Source organism: Neopelma chrysocephalum, unplaced genomic scaffold, assembly GCF_003984885.1.
Source record: "Neopelma chrysocephalum unplaced genomic scaffold, ASM398488v2 Primary Assembly neopelma1_24, whole genome shotgun sequence".
Lineage (NCBI taxonomy): Eukaryota > Metazoa > Chordata > Aves > Passeriformes > Pipridae > Neopelma > Neopelma chrysocephalum.
The window spans coordinates 11,843,370-11,863,758 of record NW_020897693.1 but is presented as its reverse complement, the minus strand read 5'-3'; the positions used below and the strand labels follow the sequence as shown (position 1 = coordinate 11,863,758).

The 20,389-nt window shown below is 38.4% G+C and overlaps 2 protein-coding genes across 4 annotated transcripts in view; one reads left to right on the top strand and one right to left on the bottom strand.

The window, feature by feature from the left end:
* Window positions 1–1,546, bottom strand: part of PDHX (pyruvate dehydrogenase complex component X) — a 39,560-nt gene extending 38,014 nt beyond the window's left edge. Inside the window, exon 1 of one of the 3 annotated variants that reach the window (XM_027703834.1) lies at window positions 1,396–1,546. In XM_027703834.1, the coding sequence (XP_027559635.1) occupies window positions 1,396–1,531 (136 nt within the window). In that variant the 5' untranslated portion in view covers window positions 1,532–1,546. Of the gene's footprint in view, window positions 1–408; window positions 467–1,086; window positions 1,109–1,395 lie in introns of those variants that run through there. The other 2 variants (XM_027703857.1, XM_027703842.1) reach the window with 2 other exon arrangements.
* A 229-nt stretch (window positions 1,547–1,775) lies between these two features.
* Window positions 1,776–19,984, top strand: APIP (APAF1 interacting protein). The gene is made up of 8 exons (XM_027703870.1): window positions 1,776–1,918; window positions 7,229–7,329; window positions 10,289–10,337; window positions 11,679–11,796; window positions 12,871–13,006; window positions 15,550–15,717; window positions 16,244–16,366; window positions 17,601–19,984. The coding sequence occupies exons 1-7, from the start codon at window positions 1,889–1,891 to the stop codon at window positions 16,341–16,343; spliced, it is 702 nt and encodes a 233-aa protein (XP_027559671.1). The 5' UTR covers window positions 1,776–1,888; the 3' UTR covers window positions 16,344–16,366; window positions 17,601–19,984.
* The last annotated feature ends 405 nt before the right edge of the window (window positions 19,985–20,389 follow it).

Genomic DNA, 20,389 nt, shown 5'->3' with positions numbered 1-20,389 from the left:
AGTCTCTGAACTACTACTGAGTTTTATTACACAAACTTATTTCTTTATAAGTGCACTTAAAACCCAAAGAGTTCTTGCTCAGCATCACACCAGGACCTCATAACAATGCACCTGGTTATTGTTTAAATGTTTTACAACTTGTAACTTACAGATCAAGTAGGGAAAGATTACATTTCATTTCAGCATCCAAAACTGATGATCTGCCTGATAATTCTGCAACAAAACTCCTGAAAAATGCATCTTGAAAAGTTGTTGTCATAACCTCACACCTTGATTCCTATGTGGTAATGTATGCTAGACATGCAATTAATAAATACAAACTCCACTTCTCTGTTAAATAAAAAAAGGAAAAAAATAATTACATAAAATACACATTCTATGCCCTTCTCTAATTAGTTGAAACATTACCTGAAGAGTAAGAGGACAGAAGTGTGGTGGAATCTCCAAACATGGACCCAAAAAACCACCAGTTAAACCAATTAAAAAGTTTCTTTTTTTTAGTGTTTAGCTATACTTAACACCTAGAAAACACTTCCCTATTTTCCATAGTAAGAACTTTTCTCCTTATCCACAAGAGAACATTTTCATATTTGAAGGCCTAATCTCCCATCACTCCATTTTCCTCTCTAGATTCCAACTCCTTCAGGTGTTTTTACTTTTACTAATTCTCATCTCTCTCTGCAATTTTTCCTTTCAGCCCGTACACATCCTAATGGACTTGCAGTGCCACCAGAGACCAAATCAAAGAGCACCCTGCCAAACAAACCCATCTCATCCACCTCCCTATCACTGCGGTTCAGTTTCTGCCCAGCACCAGCGGCCTCTCACCCCAACGCCCACCAGGCAACACCGGGCATTCACAGCTCCCTGCCCTCGCACAGCCTTCACTTTTTGCCCAGTTCAGGACGAACTGTCTCCCGTGGGAGAGACCCTAGGCTGGAGCAGGGGAAGGACTCCGACTCCTCTACCCGAGCAGCGCCAGGAACAACCCGGGACGGACTGACCGTAACCCCCATTCCCGTCTTCCTGCACCGCTGGGGGTGGGAGGGAGTGCTAGGAGAAAAGTGTTTTTAAGATTTGCTTTACTTTCCATTATCCTGCTCTGATTTCGACAGGTAATAAATTCAATTACTATCCCCAAGTCTTGTCTGTTCTGCACACGACAGCAGTGGCTGAGTGACCTCCCATTGCCCTTATCTCAACACACGAACCTTCTCTTATACACTCTCTCCCCTGTCCAGATGCGGAGGCAGTAACAGCGCGGCTGTGGTGGGTGCCAAACACCCAGCCAAGGTCAACCCACCGCAACAATCCGCCCTCACTCCTCACTCCCCGTCGCAGGTCGCCGCACGCACATCTGCAGCAGGGCAGCCATCACGGCGGCCTGTCACTCACCCAGCAGCTCCAGGGTGCCGTGCAGGTGCCTCCATCCCGCCCGTGCGGCGACGGGGAGCCCCGCGCCCAGCGCCGCCCGCCCGGCCCGGAGCAACCTCAGCGCCCGCTCCCCGCTCAGCCGCAGGGACGCCGCCATCTTTCCGCTCCCGCCCCGGGGCTGTCCCTCTCCCTGCCTGAGCAGAAAGAACCAGTCCCGCCCAAAGCCCCGCGGTGCCGCCGCCTCAGCCCTGCGGAGCAACGACTTCACCGCCCCCGCCCCGCCCGCGGCACCGAGCGCCCCTATTGCCCCAGGCACGAGCAAACGCCAACCGCAGGGACAGCCGGGCCCCGCCCGCCCGCTCCCGCACCTCCCCCGGTCACTGCCGCCGCCTGGCCCCTCTATCCCCCCCAGTCCAGCTCGGTGCCTGCGGTCAGGGGATGTCCGGCGATCCGCAGGCGATCCGCAGGCGCCCCGCGGCGCCCGCAAGAAGCCCCCGAGTGAGGACCCCGCGCCATGGCCGCCGCGGCGGGAGACTCGGAGCAGGTACCGGGGCGGGCGGTCCCCCTGTGGTCCGGGGAGCGGAGCGATCGTGGGGGTCGGGGCTGCTCGTGGAGCCGCCGTAATTAGCCTGTGCCTTCGTGGTTGCTAATTGTTAGAGAGGACCTGGGAGTGTTGGTGGGTGACAAGCTGACTGTGAACCGGCAGTGCCCCGGCGGCCAGCGGGCAATGCAGCCGGCAGGAGGTGAGCGTGCTCGGCCTCCAGTATTCGAGGAGTAATGGGCATAAAGTAAAACGCAAGAACTTCCACCTCAACATGAGGAAGAACTTCCTGACGTTGAGGGTGGCAGAGCACAGGAGCAGGGAAATCGTGGAGTCTCCCTCTCTGGACACATTCCAAGCCCACGTGGACACCTGCTCCAGGTGACTCTGCCTTGGCAGGGGGATTGGACTGGATGATCTCCAGAGGTCCCTTCCAACCCTAAGAATTCTCTGATTCTCTATCAAGATGTTAGGAAATTTACTGGAATTCCCAAAACGTTGCCAGCTGTCAGTTTGGCTGCAGCTACAGGACTTGTGGCCCTTTTTATGGTAACGGGGTTTTTAGGTTTGTTCTATGATTTTTTTTGTTTGGGTGATTTTTTTTTTGTTTTGTTTTTGATTGGGGTTTTATACATCATCACAACCAGAAGATGAGTTGGCAGTGCTGTGCTTCATCAGACGAAGCAAACACTGTGCTGGAGCACTTGGAACATGACCTGGGTGGGGCTCAAAATACCTCTGGGTTGTGTGTGGCACTGGTCGAGAGACCAGGAACCTCAGCAGAGAGATGGGGGTAATCAGCAGTGTGGGTAATGTGGCCTGTCAGGAATGAGGGAAAGAATCTCCTTTGTCATAAAATAAAATGAGGGGCAAATGGAGTTGTTGTCTTAATATGTAAAATGTTGTTAGAGATATGAAAGGGAAGACCCTCTTTTTTATGTACGTAACTGTTAGATAAGAGAGGACAGATTCAAGTTTCATCAAGCAAGGTTTAGGGTAGGCATTAGGAAAATATTTCTAACCTGGAACAGTTAAATGGGTTGCCTGAGGATCCTGTGACTCGCTAATGTTGGAGGTTGTAAAGATGAGGTTAAAGTAGGATGCTCCAAACCTTGTCAAACTTGCCCCAGGCTGCCATCTCCATTAATTCACCTTCCCTGTCTCCTGCCTCAGAACCACTGCTGTGCTCTTGCACCTGTGCCTCCCCTCGTCTCGTTCTGCAAGTCCAACTGGAAACATTTTCCTCCAGCAGTTGCAACAATGTGCAGGTGTTCCGTCTGTTCAGAGGGACTGCATTAGACAAAGCCTTGGCTTGCTGTGGTTCTATGGGCCAGGAGACAGTCTTGAGGTGTCACAAAATCCCAGTTCCCCTTTGCTTGATTCTAACAGCCTTTAGACCCTCAAGGATCAGTCAGCATTCAACTTTAGAGTCACTGTGGCATTGGAGTGATGGGGGACAGCAGTGACAGCAGCACTTTTTTCTAAATATTTCAGCAAAGATATTGGTACCAACTAACCAACTGCCTGCCAGTTTTGCTGTGCTGCTTTGTCTTTTGCTTTTGTTCCCTCTCTTCTGTGGGTATTGACAAAATACTCCCCTCTAATGTGGATTCTTGCTGCTAAAATAACGTTTGTCTTGGAAACATCCTTTCGTGGGCATAAATGACTAAGTTGGGCAGTAGAGCAGCTAATCATTTGTCATTTTAAAAAACTATTAAAGCTTCTAGTTACTGCAATAAAAAAAATTGAAAAGGCCATAAATGATCAGTTTCAGTGGGAGGTTTGTAGTTGCTACAAAAACTGACAGTCCAAAGCTTTTAAGCGGAGGAGGAATTCTCACCACGTTGCTTTCCTGTCTCTTCATTAGAATTATTTTGTTTCTCACCTAAAAATACCCTCCCTTTTGCACTGTGTGGTGTGAAGGTGTTGTAGAAAATAATTTTTTTTAAAGGCTCATGACATTATTTTTGCTATTTTGATTTATTTGATCAATTTCTATGCTGAAGACAGATTTTAAACAGATATCTACCAACTTATTCATTGTACTTTTCTCACTTCATGTGTACAGTGTAGACGGATCTGTTTTACCACATCAGACTTATCACTTTATGGCTATTCAAGGAAACCTCATCATGGTTTACTACCCATCAATATGATGTATCAGTGGTGTGATTTCATGTGTGCAGTCTATGCTTATTTCTGAGGAAAATACATGATTTCTCAGCAATTTCTGAATGGGGGATACTTAATTCAGGCACTGTTAATTTTTATTTACTACAATCTGTAAAAATATCCACATTGTAGTTCAGTTTTACACCTTTTGCAAATTATCCCCAAAACCTTTACAAATTTGTTCCACAAGCAGCCTGGGACTGCCTTCATTTTCATTCTATTAGATCCATATTGTTTTCTGGGTTTTTGGGTTGGGAGAGTGGGTTTGTTTTGCTTTGGTTTTGAAATGATATTAGGTACAGTGATTTGAATAAAATAGGAAAAAATATTTTTCCTTGAACAACCACAGACTTGTAGAATACAATAATTTTTTTAGATTTGACTGCTGAAAATTTTCAGTAAATACTTCCACTCAGTTTCTGTTCAAAAGTTTACCAGCAAATTTGTTTTCTACATTATATTTAATGGTTTTAAAAATTAGTCACTTGTTTTAGTTCATGGAAGTTCTTGGAGTTTTTCTTCATACCTAACAGCATGTATAGCTAAGATGACAACTGCACAGCAACAGAGAACTAAACTGTTCATGTTAGCTGTATCGGAAAACTACTGGGCCAGATTCTGACTCAGAGATAGGAAGGAAGACATAACCAGTGGCACCTGTACTTCAACTTATAAATCAAATTTTAAAGTACTTCCAACTGAGATTTGACAAAGAATAATCCTGTTATGTTCCCTACTGCTTTCACATGTGTTCACTCCCAGGCTCATTACAGCAAAAACCATTTTTGTAGTTATGGAAAGTACTGTCATTTTTATTATCAGTAATTTTAGATATGAAATACAGTAATATTTTTATTTAGATAGTTTATGGTTATCATCAACATCTACCTATCCTGGAAAAATGCTGTTAAACTCTGTGGATTGATTTGTAATCCTGGAAATCTGCAGAAAAGTAGTAAAAATTTCTTGATTATGTTTATTCTTGATGAGAGGAATTTTTGAACTTCTAGAAATTCTTTTTAATAAGTGGTGAAAAGCACTTATGTTCTCCCATGGATATGAATTTTGCAGTAAATGTCTAGATTCATCAAACAGGGAAAATATGTAACAACTATAGGAATGTTATAATCTAGGTTTTGTTATGGCTGTGTACATTTAATAATAGCAATATAAACCTGTAAAAAATAGAAGAGACATAATTTTTCTTCAAAGTGAAAAAATACTAGTGTACTACGTAGATTAGAAATAAAAATGAAATACAGAGGATGTAATTTTGAATAAGAGTCAACACAAGACACTGTGGGACTCAGTTTTGAGACAGGTGAATAGATAAAAATTATGTACAGCCATTAATTCTGTATAAATAAATCAGAACAACAAAACAGGGACTCACAGTTTGCACATACTATGTGCTTGCTTTATATTTGTAAACATATGACACATGCATTAATATTTTCACTTCACAGTACATTTCAGAGTCATTAGTATTTGAAAAATGTTTCACTAATCGGAGTAAATTGCATTTATCTTATTATTTTCAGTGACAAGGAACTGGAAAGTAGTGATTTCATTTTCAGTTGTGTGAATGGGGAAGATCTCGGGTGGGTTTTTTTCACTGTTAGTTTAGGTGTTTGCTTATTTGGCCTGGGGTCTTTTTTCCTTCATGTACGCTTTTATCTGCTGTTCTAATTGTTTCAGGTAATGTGAACTGATGAGAGTTCAGTTCGTGGTTCTTGACTTCTTCATGAGTTTCCAGGGGTGCTGGTTAGAGTCTTGTTTCTATTGCTTCAAATGAGTAAAATGATGATTTTTTTAATTTATTAAAAGATACTTTCAATAATAGAAAGGAAGTCAGAGGAGGCAGGAATAGCATCTGAACTGAATACCAGTTCAGATGAAACCCATACAAGAAAAAAAGTGGCTGTGTTACTGAGATAATGTAGGTGGAAATATTACCCCATCCCTGGGAGATAAATTGACATAAATATACTCTTCTGTTTCTCTACTTTTAATTTCCTAGTTGATGGGTTCAGTCATATCAGGATCTTTGTGAAAGCACATATGATTTTTATTTTTACCCTGGTAAATGGGGAAAGATTTTGGCTTTTTATTCTCTCACATAAGCTAAAAGAAATACTCAAGACAATATGTAAATGCGTAAATTCAAGCACGCAGAATGGATTAAAGTAGCATCTTACAGCTTTCTCTGTGATTACTGGTTACATTTCTCATGTAAATGATTCCAATATTCAAAATTTTTTGTTTTCCAATGTAGTACTCACTTATTAAAGACCACTACCTGTGAGGAACAGCTTTCTTAACTGTGTATGTTCAGTGCAGAATCATGTTTAGGATTTCCAAGAAATAGTTTTGGCTTGTACTGTAAAACCATTCTGGTTTAGATTAACTATAAATGAATCTCTGACACTACAGATACCTTTGGTTAATATATAGATACAGATTTACTTATTGATGTAATAAACAATGGAATACGGAAAAATTAAGAACTTTTTTTTTTCTTTCTGAAAGAAATGTTAAAATAATGCAATTTACCTTCTGGCTAAACTGCATGTGAAGTAACCTCACATTGTAAAAATGCAGGAATGTGAAGTTCACAAAATAATTTGCCTATATTTTCTATGCTATTTTTGACTGCTGTTTAAAAATGTACAACAACTAATAAAATCTGTTCTGATGAAATTTGTAAATCAAGCAAAATAAACTCACAGAAAACATTTGATGGGAAAAACTATTAGCTGAGCTTTTCAAAATGTGTATTAGATGCATTTATTTTCCCTTTTTTTTCTTGTGGCAATAGTGCATGACATAATCTCACTGCTGTAATATCTGTGGGCTGCTGCACTCAAATTTGAAATGAGACCTTTTTTTGTGAAGGATAATCAGACATAAATTTTATATGGGGGTTTTGTTTGTTTGTTTCAAGATGTGAACCTCCCTGGCAAAGCCTAAGGGGCATTATGGTAACTTGCAGTCATTTCGTATCTGAAGTTCATAAGCATAAATTAGACTGTTGTACAGCAGTACGAAAGTACTACTCCTTTAAACTCAGTTTCAGAATTTAAATTCTTAGGTTTGTGGCGTATCTGATGTTTTTTATTTATTTCTTTAATTTATTTTTAGGATAAGTTACATCCAAGGAATCTTATCCCAGAGCTCTGTAGACTGTTTTATGGTTTAGGCTGGGTAACAGGAACTGGTGGAGGAATCAGCTTGAAACATGGGTAAGTAATGATGAAAGAGAAACAATGTGATGGTTAGAGAGGGGCTGGCTGAGTTTAGTAGTGGGTGAGGGCATTTCAGTTCCATGAAAAATGAAAGTCAGGAGTGAGCAAGAAAGCGGAGGGGCAAATGAACAGTCTGCCAAATTTAACCATGTAGAAGGGAGGTAACTAGTCTGGATTAATCACTTCCATCCCTTCAATGGAGAGAGACAACTTCAGAGAGGGACTTTTTTCTGTCCTTTTCCTATCTTTGTTTAAGGTAGATGAATTGTCTTTAAAGAACAATGCATTCCCTCTTTTTCATTTCACTGACTGTGGAATTTAGAGTGGGTTACACCAGGCACAAGGCTTTCAAATGCCTGTGGTTAAATGAGATCAGTCTCACCCTAGACACTTTGCAGGCAAGTAGTTTCCTTTAAGCAGGAGATTACTATTCTACTGAGGTAATAGCAACAATTTTTGGTGTGTATCTGCTACTAAGAAGGAGCGCTTTGTGTTTTAATTTGCTTGTCTCCCCGCATTCATAATTTCCAAGCTTTTGTGGAGACAGAGCTCCTCTCAGTGGCCACGAAAAAAAGTTCTCAAAATGCTTACGCAGAGCCTGCAATTCTGTCCCCAGTCACAGGGTTGTGATACTAACTTGAGAGTGTCTGACTTCTCATTTTCTGATATACACTTGCATGCATGCGCAAACAGCCATTGCTATTCAAATATATATTATATATATATATTTATATATATAGGAAGAAAAGATTCTAAATGCAAATATTTGTGCCATTTGGACTTTGTGCAGGTCATTTCACCTCCCTGCTTGATTTTTGCCAGCAAAGCAAGAGCAGCAATAATAATGTGAGCAATGACAAGAGGGTTATTTTTTGTTTTCAAAGCTGTCTATGGAAAGATCTTTCTAGCACTAATTTGTCATCAGTAGCTAAATGTAACCTATTTTCTTTATCATTTCAGTGTGACTCATGTTGGTTGTGGAAGACAAATGACATTATCAGAGAATTCACTAACATAGTAGTATAGTTTTCCTCAGCAGTTCTGTTACTTGGTTGCTCAGACTACACCTAAATAAATATATGTTTTAGTTGATATCAATATTGTACATGGTCTAGGAATAGTTATGTGTGTGTACTATACTGCTTTATATCTACAGTAGCAGTAGCTTTGTTTCAAAATGAGTAGCTATAAGGCAGAGATCAGACTATCTTAGAATTGTTGCATAGGAAATAGTGAACAATTACAATTTGATTCAAATACAACAACTGGTTTTACCAGCTAATCCTAATCAGCATTACTCGCTGTTCATATCAACTACTCAGAAAAAAAATGCCACTTTGGATGTGGGTTAACATACTAAAAAATGGATCTAGAATTCATTGTCAGATATCTTGTATTTTGAAGGCTGTATTTCATCATTAGAGTTTTCTTTTCTGGTTAAAAAGAAAAAAGTCTGTTTTTTAAAAAAAATTACGTCTTTCATTAGTAGCTGAATCACCACTTGATTTCTCCATATGTTGCTCTCTCAGTCATCTTGCTCGTGCAAAGGACTAAATTAATGGAGTGTTGGCAGTGTTAATTCATGAATGTTAAAAATTACAAATATCATAAAGCTACATTTTGATGTACTTCGCAGACATTTTACCCCTATGGATATACATCATCTTAAGAGTTTTTATTTTTGGAAGAGTTAAAATCACAGAATTGTTTAGGTTGATACAGACCATTAAGATCCTCGAGTCCAACCATTAACCTCCCACTGCCAAGTTCACCGCTAAAACACATCCCTAATCACCATGCCTAAAGTGTTCTGAACACTTCCAGAGATGGTGAGCCAACTACTCCCCTGGGCAGCCTGTTCCAATGCTTGACAACCCTTTCAGTGAAGAATCTTTTCCTAATATGAAATCTAAACCTTCTCTGGTGCAACTTGAGGCCATTTCCAATTCTCCTGTTACTTGTTACCTGGGAGAAGAGTCTGACCCCCACCTGGCTACAACCTCCTTTCAGGCAGTTGTAGAGTGATGAGGTCTCCCCTGAGCCTCCTCTTCTCCAGGCTAAACAACTCCAGCTCCCTCAGTCTCTCCTCATAAGACTTGTGATCCAGACCCTTCACCAGCTCCATTGCTTTTGTCCAGGCATACAAACTTCTCATGGTCTGTAGGAAATATATCTGTAACTTGACTAATTATTCACTAGATGTCTCTGTGCTCCTGAATTTACTATGTGACTGTTGAAGCCAAATAGTGATTACAATTGAGAGAGATAATCTAGTTGGGGTTTTTTTGCTAATAAGGAGAATAGTTTAGACACCATCTTAAAATAATTTTAATTTAAATCAGTTTTTGTAGTTATTGTTCATGTAGACCTTGCAAGAAGTGATGCACTTCTACTTGAATTTCATTTCATTTCATTGTATCAATGTTATCTCTTTATCAATAAAAATAAATATATAACTGCACAAAAAACCTAAACTGCACAGTTAAAAAGTAAAATATTTATATTGAAGAATGCTACAGATAATTATTACTGTTTATAGGTAGTCCATGGATTTTTTAGTAATAGTTTTATGACTTGCTTTGTCACAGATCAGTATCTGCTTGCAATTTCTCATTTAATTTTTATTCTGAATTCTGGAAATTAGAGTTTGAATTATTGAAGGGAGAGGCTTTTTTTCGGGGGGGTAGGAAAAATAAGGCTGCACTTCCTACTTCCTCTTACAAAGTTGAAAGTAGCGTTTTGTACCCCTGCAAGTTAAAGATTTTATAGGCCCTTCTACAATTTGGTTCTATTTTGATGACCATCTACATGCCAATGTATGGAAGGAGCAAGAAAGTTATTAGGGGCTAGATTTGCTCTTTCCTTTTCAGTGGATCAAGGGCTCTAATGCCTGTGCAGTTGGAAAGTCCTTGTTCAGCTGTGTTTACTGATTTTCCCCGTCTGCAACTTTTCATAGGAATGAAATCTACATCGCTCCTTCAGGAGTCCAAAAGGAAAGAATACAGGTACGTTAAGCTGTACTTTTACCTCAGAGCTCATCCTGAAATACATGAAAGTGCCTTTGGTTAGAGTTTCATTTTTTCTTATGTAAAGTTGGAAACTTGTTACACTGTTGACTACCTTACTGAAACAACTGATGATTTCTTCCAGTACTCCACTACCATAGCAAGCCAGTATATGGTTCAGTGGCCAGTGTATATTAGTCTTGAAGATCTCTTTGCTTTAAATTAGCACAAAACTGTGTGAGATTTGAACTCAAGTGCAGCTTTATTCTTTGTCAAGCTTGAGTATCTATAGCTCTGGCCACAGTTTCAAGTTACTCTGGCACGTATTTAAAGAAGCATTAACACCTCGTCACTGTTTATTTCCATTTGAGTGATTACAAATATTTTTCTTGATAGTCTCAGTAAATATTTGGGCTCTCCACATGAAAAGGTGACCTTGTCTGTCTGTCTCTTTTCCAAAAAAACCCCAAAATGTAAGTGAAGGGGAGAATGGTAAATGGTAACTATTTGATGACAGCAGGAACTCCCCTAGAATAGCATAATATGTGGAAAAGATTTATCATTTCATAGATCTGAGGATAAATACCATGAGGAGTAAAAGGAATCCCTTCACTGATAGAAACGCGGGGTTTAGCAGCAATGTTTGGGGATGTGAACAATAAGGCAGGCAGAGGTACGTAAGATAACCATGATGGTCTCTTCTGTGCCGTCAGTAGCAGTGGCTTGAGTGCAGTGAGTGAGGAAATCTCTTGCAACTGTATTTTCTGCTGACTTTTAAAATAACATTAAAAGAGAAAGTTTTATTACTGCCCTGGACAATTCTTTGTACTATTATGAGTGTCTAATTGATGCAAAGGTACCATTCATGTAAAGCTACCAAAAGCAAGGTTTAAAAAGAAATAGTTCTACAATTTGAATAGATTATTTGTAAGTTTAATTTGTGTCCTTTGTTGGTTCTTTAAATGGGGAAGGAAAAGTACATCTACATTTCTTTTTTTTTTTTTTAATCAGTTACTACTTTTCCTTTTGATCTATTTTCTGTTATTTGGGTACAGGCTGTCTCCTTACAGGCTGTCTCCTTTCTGAGAAAATTGTAGTTTTACAAATACGTGCTTGGCATCCCTCTTAATAAAAAGAATACCTAAAATTATTTTTACTGACATTACACAGTGTCAGTAAGTACTATTAGAAGCTAGAATAAATGTGGTACGTTCCAGCACTTTTACAAAGTTAAAATCACATTCTATATTAAATATACGGTGCATATGTATTTGTTTCCCTAGAAGGAAAACAAAGCTATTCAAGTCATCACAGGTCAAAATAGTTTCTTCATTCTTACAGCCAGAAGATATGTTTGTTTGTGACATGAATGAGCAGGACATCAGTGGTCCTCCACTGCACAAGAAGCTAAAGAAAAGCCAGTGCACACCTCTCTTTATGAACGCCTACACTATGAGAGGTATGTAGCAAATGTTTCAGACAGGGATGAACTAAAAACACTGTAAATGTACCTCCACAAAATTGATATTCAGTACTGTATTTTTTATACATAGAAGTTACAGTGAAATAAACATGAAACTGTAAAATAAATTGATTTGCACAGATATATATACAAATGGAAGAGAATCCGTAGTAACATCCTGTCAGTGTCATTTACAATTTACAATTTTTCTTCTTGTGTAGCTATTCCTGTGATCATCATCACTAATTTTTAGTGCAGTATATTGGTAGGTTGTGGAGGGATTTACAGCAGCTTTAAACCAGTAGTTTTGCCTATTTAGCAACTATGGTTTAGATCCCATTGTATCCATTGGCTGAGATTAACAATTATGAATTATGAATAGATGAAAAAGGTATGAAACTTTTCTTTTGCAGGGGGACAGTAATAGTGAGCTTTTGATGTTGTGTAAGATTTACATCTGTTGTTTTAGAAAGGATTTAGGAAGGCTCTTCTAGTCTTCCTGCACAAGAAGCTTACATGTGTACCTGAGGAATGGCAACATTGCAACTTTATAAGTAGATTATAATTATTGTCTGCCCATTTTTCCATCATGGCACAGTAAGGTAACCGACAAATGTTTTTTCAGAGAGATAATTTTCAGTAGATAATTGAAGAGGACATAAAAACAAAGTAAAAGTCTCTAAACTTTCATTTCACAAATAAGTTTGGGAATTCTTTAAAATCTCAGAACTCTGATAAAATAAATAGTGTGTTTCAGTCATTGCAGTATGTAAAGAAATGTACAAGTAGTGTTTCTCCTTGAATTTGTACAAGTAGTTTGTCTCCTGGAATTTGTCACTAACTAAAAGTTAACACTAGTGTCCTAAGACAATCTATAATTATCCTTTATAGGTGAGTAATGATCTCATATCTTCATTTAGGTTGCTGTATATTTTTTCCTCTAATGCAGTAGATCACCATTTGCTAAGAGACCCAATCAAAGGAAATTAATCAAGTATGTGAATAAAATTTTTCTAACAGATACATTTTTAAATTAATTCTAAATTTTTTTTCTTCTTTTTGTGTTCTTAGGGGCAGGTGCAGTGATCCATACTCATTCCAAGGCTGCTGTTATGGCTACCCTTCTTTACCCAGGGACTGAGTTCCGTATTACCCATCAGGAGATGATAAAAGGAATCCAGAAGTGTACTTCAGGAGGCTATTACAGGTACTTCTCTATATTTAAGAAAAGAGGCATGATATTTGATCATTTGTTTTCAACAATATAAATAGATGATGAGTTATTCAAGTTATGTGCATTAAAGTGTGTAATATAAAATGTTAAGAATAAGAAGTAAAAATACCTCTGGAATAAATGAGTCATTGGCTTTCTGCAAGGTCGCAAGCCTGTGGAAGAGATCTGAGATAAAATCTTGTAGTGTCAAGGCTACTGTGGTCTGTTGAGCTACAGCAACAAACCAAATAAAGAGCTACATCCTGGGATGTTGACACATCTATACAGTGTTAAGCTGGAACTGGAGCCAACCAGCATTAAGTTGCATTGATAGCATGTAAAAACTACATTTGGGTGGACTTCACTTATCACTGCCTGTGCTAGTTTAGGGCATGTTAAGAGAGTAGAGGATTTCAGATTTTACTTGACAGAGTTTGAAAGAGAATTCAGAATAAACAGCTCATTAAAGATAATGTTATTACTTTTCAAGGATGAGCTCTGAGGTAAGTGCTGAGTTATTCCAAATTATGTGTGATGGCTTGTTTTGAGGTCTCCACCCACAGAGTGTTGAATTGGGATCTGCAAACAACATATATATAACATGTGACAAGTAGATGAGAAATTGAAATGTTAAATTCTTTCCACTTTTTGATGTTAATTTTTGTATCTAACTATTGCCCTTTGGCAAGGGAGCAAGCCATATGTGATTTTATGCCCGAGCATATTTTGTTCCATTTTGGTTAATTTGCCAACCTTTAACTTCTTGTCAGCATTAGCATGTGCATTTTTAATGTGGCAAAATACAATCCCTTGTATTGAATTTTCTAACAACACTAGTTTTAAAAACATCCACATCAATTTTCTATTTTGGATATGCATTTTGAACTCTCAAATATTGCTAAATATTGGTCAGGAGACATTGTATTTTAGTCAAGAAACATAATATTTATCGAGTTCCGTATCTCCAAGTTGTCTGGTATCACCCTGTTAATTTACCAGAAAAACTGAAGAAATCAAAGCTTCAGATTATATGGTTCATAACCACATATTTATCCATACTAGAGTGATTCCACTGTCTTGCCTCACACAAGGCTCCCCATTGAATTCCAAAGAAATTTGATAGTAGAAAATGGAACCTTTCAAGAAAGGGATTGAATGTATGTTGTTTCTAATTGGAAGCTATCCAGGAAAATGCTACAGATATGATAATCAGAAGGGTTTTTTTGCCTAAATATGACTCCAGTGATGCCAGAGTAATTTTCCCTTCAACTTCTGTAGAAGGAGAATTAGATCAGTAGTAAAAAGCTTTGAAAATCCAGACTATGACAAGGTATTTTAAATTAAGTTTTGACTAAATGTAGGCTGCTTATATTTCCACAAAACTAAAGACATATCAAGTATTTAGCTCATTCAGAGTCTTCTTGACATTTTATAGATACTAGTTTTTGATAAAAAGCTTATGGTTATGATTAGGGATCAGTTATGTTATTTATACCCGCATCCAAGCTCACGTAGAAAGCAGAACCTAGGAAGCCAATCCATTAGCTCATTTGGCCTCAAATCTAGTTTTGGTGATCAGTATATATGAGTTAAACTGCAAATGCCACTTAATTTTTTTCATTCACTATTTTTATAGCTTCCTTGAGAAAGTATCAGCATTGAAAACTGTAAGGGATGAGACTTTAATTTTCTGAATATTTGATTTGAAGTACAAGCTGTTGCTTTGAGGTTTTTTACCATTGCTTTCTTTCTGTGTTTTATAAAAGTAAGTACTACTAGCATCCACTCATGAAATATCTAAGTGATCTCAATGATAAACCTGAACCTGAAGTGGGGACTTATTAAAACTATTTAAACAAGTTTCTGCCAGTGTTAATTAAGGTTCAAACAATGCCAAATATCCCAGTCCTCCTTCAGAAGAAACTCTTAGGCAAGTTCCACTGAGTAACATGCATAATCTTGTCTTTGGAACTGGGGTTCTGAGGCTCTCTTAAGATCACATGTAGCCCACCAATGACTCCATCACAGAGAATTTATTTTTCATGTGTTGACTCTACTTTCTATTTATATGCCTTAGAAGGACAATCTTCCAGGGGCTTTTTGGACTACCTGAGTTAATTTTTTTCTGCTCTCCAGCAAACAGCTTCATTTCCTTCTTCATGATATGATTCTTTTAAATAATTTAATCTGAGGTAAAGCTTGTAGATGATGCCAGTACAGGATGGAGAGTTTGAAAAAGTTGTAAAGAGACCCAACTACAAAGTGATATGTGAATAAACAGCTACACCTAAAGTGTTATTTTCTTTTTGTGCCTCAAGTGTAGCTCAGGTATTGCCAGCAATAGTATGTGTTTGGGAGTGAGAGATGTTCCTGAGAATTCTTATGTTACAGCATGACTCACAAGAGAAGATATCATTAGTGCTGAAAATTTATTAACGTCTTTACACAATCAAGGGAGAATCTCTTTCTTAGGGAAAAGCTTCATAGATCCAAGCACAGGGTTTTTTTAAATACATGAACATTCATTTTTCTTTTAGATATGATGATACACTAGTGGTTCCCATTATTGAAAATACACCAGAAGAGAAGGATCTCAAGGAAAGAATGGCACATGCAATGGAAAAATACCCGGACTCTTGTGCTGTATTGGTCAGACGTCATGGTGTTTACGTGTGGGGAGGAACATGGGAAAAAGCCAAAACGATGTGAGTACAATTTAGCAACACGCTGTCTTTTGCTGCTATACCTCAAAACCTTAGTGAACTTAATGTCATGTGTATTTTCAACCCATGGACGATGATTCAGACATTAAGGCCTCACTGCATGTATAGGGAACTTTTGGGAGTGGGTTCATCCGTAATTCCAATGCTTGGTTTTTCTTTCATATCAGTGTTGGCTAATAAGGTTGCCAACATTTTCCTTTCATATGGACAAGTCCCTCCTCATATGAAACCTGCAGACAATCCCTGCTTTTATATGACACCTGCCAATACTGTTTGTGTAGTTTTCCCTAGTACCAGTTTTGGAATTTACTTCATCTGCTGATAGAAATGCAACAAAAATGCTGGGCACTTTCCATCCCACAGTGTTGGAAGTAACAGTAATAGAGCTGTCCATTCAGACTATTGCATTGGTGATATAAAGCTTAAGGAAGGAAAATACTAGTTTTCATAAAACATGGTAAGACTTGAGCCTTACTAACATTTCACTTTTTTTCCTTATTAATTTTAGGTGTGAGTGTTATGATTACTTGTTTGATATCGCAGTGCAGATGAAGCAGCATGGGCTGGATCCTTCAAAACATCCAGCCGGAGAAAACGGGATCTTGTAAATGTCAACAACATTTATATTCAGGTGTGAATTTATCTGTAAAGATGATCTGTTTGGAGGGAGGGACTACAGATGACACCATCACTTCAGTCTTCTTTCCCACTCAGGAAACTTCAGTATTGCTCATCTTCCCCCAGTCTGCTTTGTTACCACTGCAATTATATCCATGCCTGAAATAATGCTCCTCTTCCATACAGTGCAACAACAAAAAAAAAAGTATTAATAGTCAAGTATGTTCTGTCCATATTTAGCACCTATTTACAGCATGGAGTGCAATTGCTTTTTAAAACAAAACAGTATCAAGCGTTACCAGTAAAAGCAGTGGACTAAGAATACCCCAGCCTAGTAAAATAATCTGTACAGAGACGTCTGAACACCCACAGTTGTTCTTCAGCTTGCAGGATCAGGTTTGATATCAGTCCATCCCTGGTGTTACTTGTATAGTGAATTGGTTGGGGTTTTTTGTGGATTTGTTTTTTTCCTTCAGTGGACTTGGCTGGTTGCAGTTAGAGTTTCACTGGTTACTGTCACCTGTTTACCTCTTGCAGCGAATTACCTTGACTTTCTGTTTTCTAGTGTAGCAATGATCGGTTTTGAAAGTTTTCATAAGAAATTGTTCAAAGTAAAAGCACACAGATAACATAGATAACATGAAGGATCCCTAAAACAGTTCTCACAAAAGCATTGTACAGCTTGGTATGGTAAAACACAGTGGTAGCATAACACTTCAGAGTTTGAGACACCTCTTCCTGAAAACGTAAGCAAGTTAAAAGATTCCAGTACAGAGATTATAAAAGGACTTCTTGGCCAAAGTGGTGGTGTAATTAAACGGGATAAGCCAACTTGTTGCAGAGTTGTCCTATCAGATAATCCACTGCACCCACCATGTTTTCATCAGAAGAAATGACACATGGTTGCTCAGGCTGCATGAGCCCAGAACAGATGGGGACTTGGATCATTAGCCTTTATGCCCACACTGGAGGACAAAGCAGCTGGACAGGAGGTTTGCTGTCAGTGAGTCTGTGTTAGCAGACATTTGGAGTGCTGCCACTGCATACAGTGATAAAGGCATGCTGGCTGCCACACCTGCACAGAGCTACCTCATGGCCCATGAGAACCATTCTAAAATTGCACCTCAGCTCCTACAATTGAATAGGTTGGGCTACTGTAGTGGCATTAATATTCCTTTGCCTATTTATTATGACTAAATACCTAGTTTTTAGAATATTTTCACTTTTACCTTGTTTCTCCTGTACAGGTTTCTTACATGGTGATGGGAGTTCCAGATTTCAGCTCGCACTGTTGAAGCCAGAAGGGGGTGCTGTTATACTCGGGGGATTGACAGATGCCAGCAGGCAGTTTTGACTGTTCAACACATCCAAGAAGAAAAGGAGACTTCAAAACAACTGAATTGCTATTTATGAGTCTTGTCAAGTGCTACAGTAGGAGGAATGAAAACTGAGATGCAAAAAAAAGATTTTGAACAACTATGGAGAACTAACATGACGTTTTGTTTGTGTGCCTTAAAAATGGATATTTCAACAATCTGCATTGGCTGATCCTGCTGTAATTCTACATCATTGAAGTTGTTATAACTTTCCATTTCTGAAAGTTATAGTAGCTTTTATTCTTCAGGAAAAAAGTGAGGACAACCCCTTAATTAGAAGTTAATAAAGTTTAAAGCAGTGTTTGAACTGTGATTCCTTCATGCCGTGTTCATAGGGTTGGGTTTTTTTTAATTAAGCCTGTAGCATATGTATTTTTAAATTCTCCTAATTGTCATTATAATGAGTAGGAAACACATAATTTTATAGTGTATATTTTGTAGTTATTACTGAAAGACTGCTCTGGGTCTTGTCTGGTTTTTCCATCTTTACATTCCTTCACTTGGAGTAAGATTTTGTTTATTGCAACTTAAAAACAGCTTTTTATGACCTCTGCTTAGCCCCCCTAAGGTAGATCTAGTCAAAGTGCTCATTAAAACGTAGTATCACATATTTATGACACAGTGTCTTTCAAGATCTTCTGCAGTGGCTCCCCAGTGGCCTTGAGTGACCAGTTTTCTGATTGAACGTTGAGACTATTCCCAAGAGGGAATTGAGACAGGGTAAGCACCGACTGACCGTGTTCTCTGCTAGGGGCCTTGCATTCCCACCACTTTCCCCTGCATCATCTCTGGCACTTTTTTGAGCTTCCATGAGGTTAGTTAACTCTTCAACCTAAAAGAAAACTACTGTGGGAGTGGGGGAAAGAAAATTACTAAATTGTTTCCTAATAAGGCACTGGTAAAATGTTGAATCAAGTCAAAGATGAGTTCAAAGAGGACCAGAGCCAGGGCAAAAGATGAGACGGCTGATGGTGGAGATGGCAGACAACACTTTCCCCTTTTCATGGAGATGACAGTTAAGTTCAGTGTCTTGGAAATATTGGACATGTTTGTCCTTCCCGACTGTACATAGTGCTGTACCTGCAGTGTGCAATCTTTAAGCCGTGGGGGGGGTGACCTTGGTTATTTTGAAATAGTGGTTATCACTACCTTACTGCAGGTTGTATGTTTATCAATACATTTTTTCAGTATTAGGCACTTGTTTGTCCGTGGTAAATATTTGAACTGCCTGATTTCTGCAAAAAGTAAATTCCTGTGGTATTCTGATGATGCTTTCAGAATAGATTATAATTGTATAATTCCATAATACTAATGTTCTGTAAGTATAAAGAACGTATCAAGCAGTATATTTACACTTACTGTTGGTTTGTTTTGCATGTATAATGACAAACTATAAAAGAACACTCATGAGGAAAGGTTTTTTTGCCAAATATATTCCTCTAAGGTCATGTTAATTACAAATATTCACTTTCTCATCCAGCTCCAATTTGCCACTCTGTAGCCTTTCTAAAATTTGTGTAAAACATCCAATTTCTATAGTGGTCAAGAAGTTTTGTCATATAGGATTCCAAGATGTTTGGAGTCCCATTCAGTGATATGGAACTGAGCTAAATGCACTCTTCTCATGTGAACTCTCATCAAAGAAATTAGTGCCTTTACAACTCTGGTGGCTTCATAAACTTGTGAAATGATTACTGTTTTCTGGAGTGTTCAGAAAGCTCCTCCAATTCAGATCCAATTATATAGAACAAAAATAGGAAAATTGATTGTGTGATTTAAAACCTCTAAGCTCACATAATTTTTAAGTGTATATCATTTTCTGATGTGAATTGTGGGCTAATAAGCCAGCTAGATATTTTTATATGTTTGCAGGAAAAGCTTGATCTCCATTGAGCCGATTATCTAGGTTTAGTATCACCAGATAGGCTTATGTCAAAATGACATAATTCCCATTTCAAGTGGCTCATCCAAAAAGCTAAGTTCCAACATTTCTCAATAAAAGTAACTTCCTACCAAACATCCTGTTTGCTTTCCAAGAAGGAAATAAAACTGCAGAATACAGCATCTTGAAACATTGAGATAGAACTCGTAACTTAGAGTAAGCAGTTATGATGCCAATATATGTTCTATAGTGAAAGCTGTAGTGCCTCAACAACTGGCATCCTATTTGCTTTATCTCTGAAATTGTAATTTAAAAATTAACATTAAAAAAGCTCACTATCTAATGGAACAATACAAATAAACTAGTAGCCTTCTTCTAAGTTGTTTTTTGCCATGCTTTTTGGGCAAATAGGTTTGCAACAATTTCTTGCTGTTTTACAGGAGATGGCAAATTGGTAAAAAAATCCCTGGAGCACATTAAATGGATTACTATTGTATCAAGCAGCAGAAGAAAATACCCAGTGTGATATTAATCCTTCCTAATTTCAAAATTGTTAAAAAAGCTCTGAGTAGATACAAGTTTAGGCATTCCTACGGAAGAGAGTTATCTCTGGAGATTTGTAAGCAATAAGGAAATTAGGAGAATGCTTAATTTTTCAAGTTGCTTTGGACTTTCATTTAGGTTTTGTTCTAAGGGGAGGTGAACTCTTGCAGGCTTTGTTTTTGTTTTCTTTGCCTACTTGTTAAGTGAAATTTAAATTGTGCCTTACAGACCCAGA